The sequence below is a fragment of the Zingiber officinale genome, chromosome 3A (assembly GCF_018446385.1).
Source record: "Zingiber officinale cultivar Zhangliang chromosome 3A, Zo_v1.1, whole genome shotgun sequence".
NCBI lineage: Eukaryota > Viridiplantae > Streptophyta > Magnoliopsida > Zingiberales > Zingiberaceae > Zingiber > Zingiber officinale.
The window spans coordinates 157,322,885-157,330,097 of NC_055990.1; the positions used below are offsets into that span (position 1 = coordinate 157,322,885).

At 36.6% G+C, this 7,213-nt stretch overlaps 1 protein-coding gene across 1 annotated transcript; it reads left to right on the plus strand.

Annotated features, from left to right (window-relative positions):
• The first annotated feature begins 2,339 nt into the window (after window positions 1-2,339).
• LOC122052991 (programmed cell death protein 2-like) lies at window positions 2,340-6,918 on the plus strand. The gene is made up of 8 exons (XM_042614787.1): window positions 2,340-2,433; window positions 2,514-2,638; window positions 3,052-3,135; window positions 3,214-3,311; window positions 3,401-3,720; window positions 3,909-4,143; window positions 4,626-4,830; window positions 6,503-6,918. Exons 2-8 carry the CDS (start codon window positions 2,546-2,548, stop codon window positions 6,581-6,583), a joined length of 1,116 nt encoding a protein of 371 aa, XP_042470721.1. The 5' UTR covers window positions 2,340-2,433; window positions 2,514-2,545; the 3' UTR covers window positions 6,584-6,918.
• Window positions 6,919-7,213: the final 295 nt, after the last annotated feature.

Sequence of the window (7,213 nt, forward strand, 5' to 3'; positions counted from 1 at the left end):
TTTTGTCAAGACCAAAGATTATAAAAGAGGGGGTAGAGAAGGCTTCATGGTGAATAACTCTATTCTATTTTCTCCCTCTTTTCTTCCTTGGTGTGGCCGGCCATCCTCTCCTCCTCTCTTCTCTTTGATGGCCGAACCTCATCCTTCTTGTGGAGATTCATATGGTGGCCGGATCAAGTTTAGAGAAGAAGAAGAAGGAGGAGAGAAAAAAAAGTTTTGTTTCTAGCATCCCTTGGAGCATGGTGGTGGTGGCCGAACCTCTTCATCCTAGGAGAAGTTTTGATGGCTGAAACTTGTAAGGAAGAAGAAGGTGCTTGGTGGTTCTCATCTCGGAAGATCGTTGCCCACACAACGTCCGAGGTTAGAAGAGGAATACGGTAGAAGATCAAGAAGTCTTTCTAAAAGGTATAACTAGTATTTTTCCTTTCCGCATCATACTAGTTATTTTTGGAAATAATACCAAATACAAGAGACATGCGATTCTAGTATTTCGAATTTGTTTTCGAGGTTGTGTTCTTTTGTTTTTTTTCTTTTCCTTGTGATTTGATTGTTCTTTTCGGTTGACCTAAAGTTATTTAAGGAAATTAAATATTAACTTTCCTTAAAAGGCTTTGTCTAGTCGGTGGTGGTTGTTCCCATATCCAAGAAGGCCATGTGCCTCGCCACGTCAGTACTGGAAGCCAATTTTGGAAATTAATATTTAATGAAATTAATAACCTAGGTGATTTGGATCGAACGTGTTAAGTTCCGCAGGAGATCCGAGTCTAAACCTAAAAGAACAAATAGATTAAACTTTGGATCAAACGTGTTAAGTTCCGTAGGCAATCCAAGTTCAATTTAAAAGAACACATGGTAGCTAGGAAAAGGTTCAGACCTTTGTACAAAATTTTTGTACAGTGGAACCATTAGGTTTTCCGAGTAGCAACCAACAATGTTATGAGCATTATGTAATTTATCAAAAACTCAATAAGCTAATAATCTTTTTTGCAGGTTCCAAGAGTTATTGATCTAATGATAAGTCACACACATATACGAATGTGTTTGCCAATGATTACTCCAAATATCGGATAAAGAAACTTTATTATCTAATTTACTAAATTCATTGATTAAATTCTCTTTTCCTTGTTTTACTAATTTTTTAATTGTACGAGCAAATATAGTCCAAGAATGGTCGAGTCTATATCTGTCGGGTGCTTCATTTCTACATGTCTTTCCAGTGACCCATAGCTGTCGCCGACTTGGAATTTGTATGAGCATTGCGGTGCTTATATTTTACACGCAATTCTTCTGACGGAAGAGTGACTTTCTCAAAATGTTTATTGAAAATAGAAGACTTTAGAGAAGGAATTTTCCGAACCTTAGAAGTAATTGTATCGGTACTTCCTTGTATTTTGGATGTTGGATTCGGAAGGTGCTCGATCTCATCATCGGTGGATTGAATGTTAGGGTACTCGTGCGGATTCACTATTTTCTTTCTTTTTCGAGCTCGAGATGATACACCTCCACGACCTCCTTCCATTGCAATTAAAAATTAGAAATGAAAGTGTGTAGAAATGAAGACGAAAACGTATAGAGAATACGAAATTGAAATTAAGAGTAAAAAAGATATATGCGAAAATGATGAAATAAACTCTCTATTTATAGAGTTTGGATAGTAGCAGACACTAAATCATTTTCATTGAATAAAAAACTATCAAATGATCTTAACCGTTAAAAAAAATACCGAAAAAATCCCACCCTTCCCTCAACGGCTAGGAACTGACGATTCCAACGGGTAAAAATAAAAAAAAAAAAATAGGGTGAATCGGCGGGTTGAACTGGCGATTAACCGGTAGTCCGCCAATTTTTGACCTATAGAACCAGAACCAGCTCGGCAACCTGTAGGCCCGGTTCCGGTTCGGCCCGGCAAATCGGGTCAACTGACAACCGGCCCATTGACTCGATTACGGACCCAGGTTGGGTCCGGACCGGACCTAACCCAGGTTCGAGTCTAATTTGTTCCATCCAAGATCGGGTCTAATTTGACCTATCCGAATTGACACTATGAAGGTATTGAAATTAGTTTTTATTATTTTAATAATAACATTTTTTTCTTATTTTGGGTATCAAAATTAATTATTTTAATAAATTCATATATTAATTCAACCATTATTTTATAAAAATAATTGTCTTTTTAACAAATATTGGAACTCATTCGTAGTACTTTGAATATTAGAATGAGATGAAAATGAAAAATAAAAATTATTGAAATAAAATTCAATTAATGAAAATTTTTAGCTTTCAGTTTTCTTTTCAGTTATATAAAATATTATATAAAAAAATATGGCTGTCCTAATTAGGGCACAATATATACTCGGACTGCTGCGCTCTGCAACCTCTTCTTTACCCGCTCGATTGTCTCCGTCGTTCTGCTTCTCTCCAAATCTGACTGCAGTTCTGCGCTAAACTTAGTGTTCTTTTGTTGCTTGTCTTCTCAAAATTGAACCTTGGCATATTTGATTTCGCGAGGAAAGGTTTCGCCTTGGCTCGAATACGGCAGAGAAGGATGGGAGAAGTCCATATCGGTTTGCCAGGGCCGTGGGCGGAGAACTGCCGCGAGAAGGCCGATCACTACACGACAAAGATCGGAGGATTGCCTGTGCGTAAGCTTCCGAATTCGATTAAGTTTTTCAGTTTTCAAGCTTTTACCTATTGGATTTTGGGTGCCTTTTCGATTTTTTCCTTGCTCGTGTCTATTACGGACTTAGTTCATATCTAAGCGATCAAGGCGGAGAGGAGTGCTAGGCCTCAGTGGTGGAAGAGATCCGGTCTCTAGGAGTGGAAGCCGCAACCTACTCCTAGATGCTATTGCATAGTCACCACCACTAAATCACAATCTCTCGCTCCAGTCTCATCCCCTGTTGGACCTACTTGCTGAGCAACCAGGGACCCAACAATACACACTGGAACATAACAATGTTCCTCTTTTAGATTATTGTCTTTTCTTGGTTTATTTGTTTTCCTTTACCGTTTATAGTGATTTCAAGTTAAAATGGTAGCTTATTTCTATAGGACTGGCCCATTCCAGAACCCAATATTAAGCGTGAGCTTCTTTATTGTCGTGTATGCGATGGGAGGCTTTGTCTTGTCGCACAGGTAATATTTTTGATGTTCCTAGTAGATTACAGAAATTTATTATTGAAATAAAAATGGTTAGGTCGTTCTTAATTTCAGGTATATGCTCCAATATTGTCCACTAAACTAAATATAGAAGAGCGTGCCATCTATATTTTTGGTTGCCCAAATCAAGATTGTGGCAAAAATCCTGATAGGTCTGTTTTTCTTATGGTTTGTTCTTTCTTTCTTTTTGTTGACTAATTGTGGTTACTTAAAGAGTCAAAGCTATTGGATTGGTTTTCAGCTGGCGAGCTATTCGACTTCAAAAGGGTGATCAGGACTCAGAACCTAACCTTGCTTTATCAAATACTTTGCCTTCTGAAAAGGAATCCTTTCCTATGGATGGAGCTAGCAATTGGTTAAAGGACACTTTGTTGATGAATGATTCTGGCAAATTGAATGATGGTAGTGTTGGCGACAAGAAATTAGATGATTTAGCTCGGGCTTTCTCAGAAGCCTCTGCTCTATCTTCCTGCTCGAAAAAACAAAATCGTAAGAAACGCAATAATTCTTCTACTAGAGCTCGAGTAGGAAGGACAACAGCTGAAGAAACCCCTGTGCCTGGTAGGCTCCTGATTAGTTTACCATTTGCCACACTGAACTAAGAGATTCAACAAATGATTTCTTTGTATACATGCAAAATCAAATTAATGACTGTTTCACATTCGTGCTTTCCCTCCCTTATAGGAGAACCATTTCATGAAATATTAGCAACTACACTGATTTGTTTTCTTTTCCCCATTTTGGTGCAGTTCTACCTTGTTTCTATATCTATTTCCAGACGAACCAGGCCCATGGCAGTATAGATGCTGTTAGTTCCTTCTATTCCTCACTGACTCTCAAAGAAGATGTTTACCCTGCTACAGATACTGATGAGGAGGAAAAATGGGTAGGCGAAACCTATGAGTATGACAAAGCACTAGGTGCTGATACAACTTATTTAAAGTTCAAGAAACAGATGGATACATACCCAGAACAATGTCTAAGGTACCTAGGCTTTTCTTCTAATTGTTATTAGGCACCTTGTTTTATATGTATTTGTCAAGACTTCAGGCAATTAATTACAACATTTCTAAGTCGGAGATTTTTTTATTTTTTTCATTGTGAAAAATGGAAAACACTGTACGGTCCCATGTGGCATGCGATTAAAGTGACACCCACAAACTGAGAATTCTAGTATTTTTTCTTCTTCCATATCTAGTAAAAGTATTTCCTAAATTCTTCATTTGACCATACCATGTACCCATTGTAGCTAACTGCTATCAAGCATTAGAGGATTAACTGTATTTAAAGAACTAATAACTTGATTCTATATCATTTTTTGTCAAGCATAAGCATTTTTCCTAATAAGTTGAAGAAGTTCAGGGATCATTTTCTGTGGTACTATCGATGCTTTTGAATATTTGTGCAGTAATTCTTTTATTTCCTTTGTTCTTCCATTTACTTTTTTTCCGTGGTTATTTTGGCAGATACTCTTATGGAGGTATTCCTCTTCTTGCAACCTCTAACTCAATAGAACCTGACAAGTGCATACATTGTGGTTCACCACTTGTGTATGAGTTGCAGTTGTTTTCTCCCATACTCTATTTTCTGCAGCAAGCTGCCAATGCTTCAGTAGCTTGTTCTGCAGATGGTTGGAGTTGGATAACTCTGATTGTATATACTTGCTCCAGGGTATGCACTTCTTACTTGAACAGTTGAAGCTCTTGGATGAACTGTTTTAACAGCTGAACTGAAACTCTTTTACCATAAATTTTTTATGTACTTGGTTATATTACATTTCTGTTTGTTGTTAACTATTTTCTCTGAGATGCTCTCCAACATTAACCAAAAATCTAAACATTTGATGGTCCTGCTTTCATACAAAACCACTGTTTCAATTGATTGTGATATATTGACTTTGCAGGAAGCTGAGAATTTATGAAACTTCATAATTGAAATCACTAGTTGCATGTTTGCTGCAGGAGACAAGTTGATTTAAAAATTAACAGCAATAATATATTGCCAACTATCGAATAACACTATCCATAATCTTTTTTTTCTGCCCGCAAATAAACTCTTTATTGGTTCCTTTATGGTCACATCACAAACATTTCTTACCAAGCTTGTGAGCTACAAGCTAACTAGCATACTCATTTATGAGATCATGAATAATCTTGCTTATAAGCACATGAGCTTTCTCACATGCAAGGTCACAAGCAAGCAGACTCAAGCTTGGGGTTATTCTTTATGTTAAAAATCTTGGAATTGTGTGTTTTGTATTGCTGGATTTATAGAATGTAGCATTGTGTTTGATCTTGATGTTGAAAATAAGCTTCAGTCAAGTTCAAACTTAAATCAAATCTCAGGCTTGAGCCTAACCTGAATTCCTACTTTGATCAAGTTTGAGCTTGGACAAGCTTTTGTGATCCAGCTTGTGCTTTGGCCAGTTTCCTACTTGAATCAATTATGAGCTTGCGCTAATTTTTTGAACACAAACTCATTCAGCTACAGTAATGAGCCAAGCACAAGTCAAGATTGGTTCACTAAAGAAACAAGCTAAACTAGAGCATGAATTTGTTGTTTGTTAGAACTGAAGAGAGATTCAATAATCATTTGTCAGTTGAGCTTGAGCAACATAAGGATTGGCCAGATTTGTCTCATTTGTGGATATACATCAGCCCCCCAAAAATAGAGAAAAAGGTAGAATGTAGTTTAGTTCATTCCATTGTATGGCATTAAGTTCTCCGGTTGATGTACAAGAATATCACTTTACCTAGTCCCTGATCTTTGGCTTTTTTATCTTTAGAACTTTCAAAGACACATATCTTCAAATTGTGAGATTTTCTTATATATGCTAAATGCAAGGATGCAGGCATTGATAGATTAATAAGTTTTTTGTTCTATGTAGAAAACACATAGTTGGCCTTTGGATCCTTTATGTAACCTATAAAGCATATTGACTAAAAATATGAAATAACATATCAGTGGAAGTGCAATGCAGCAAACTATCATTTATTCTCCTTGGATGGTATTAAAACGTCTAGGTTTTGTATGATATGTGAGAGATTTGATTTACTGTCAAGAGCTCTTAGAGGACTCAATTTAGCTACTACTTACTAGTGCATGTTGATACGTTTCATTTTGTTGGATTAATGTTGTGCAATTAATAGGGAGGATCTATTTGAAAGTGTGTTTAATTTCAGTGATTTGAGCAGGCCAAGATTAAAGAGTCAAGAACTTCATTATATAGAGATTATCAGATCTCTTGTTGTACACTAATCTTTATTTATTTATTTATTTTTTAAACTCTACTCTGCTTTTCCATTTCAATTTAATTTGAAAATTTTGTGAACTTTTGCCACAGAGTTGCTTCAAATCTAAAGGGAAATTGTTAAACCCCTCTTGGGAAATTGCCGAGGAGTTTATCACCGTTCAGGGAGATTAACAGAGTATATTTTGTGACTTTCTTTTCTCTGGTTAAATCAATAGAAGGTAATTTACTTCATCTGAATATTATTAGTGCTATAATTTACATAGAATTCAAATGCAAGAAGGATAAGATTCATGTAGTTGGATCCAAATAGTCGGAGCTAACATGACTTGTCCTGCCCTGTTCAAGAACTTGTGTATCAATGAGATGTCGATGAGGATGGTTTATCGTCAACAAATGCTTCATCCTTCTATATATTTGTTGATGTTTGTTCTTTGTACTGGGAGCACACGCTTGGTGATCTTTTATTTCTTCGTTTTTCTTCTAATCAACACTATCCATAGTGGTTACATGGCTTAACTCTCTCCCTTGAGCTGATATAATCATAGTTGTCACAGTGAATGGTAAGTATTTCAAGGATTGAACATTAGCATTTAAGATTATAATTGTCTTACCTGGCATAAAGAAGTTTCATTCATAGCACAAGCTTTTGCTTTCCCTGCTGCTGCGTTTCACAACCATTGTCCCCTTAGTGGAAGACAGTGGCATCAAGGAATCTGATTCTGTAAATGGCATGTGGTTTGCCAGCGACGCGATGTGAGTCTGTTGATTATGTCTTTTTTATGCTTTCATCTCCAGTTTCCA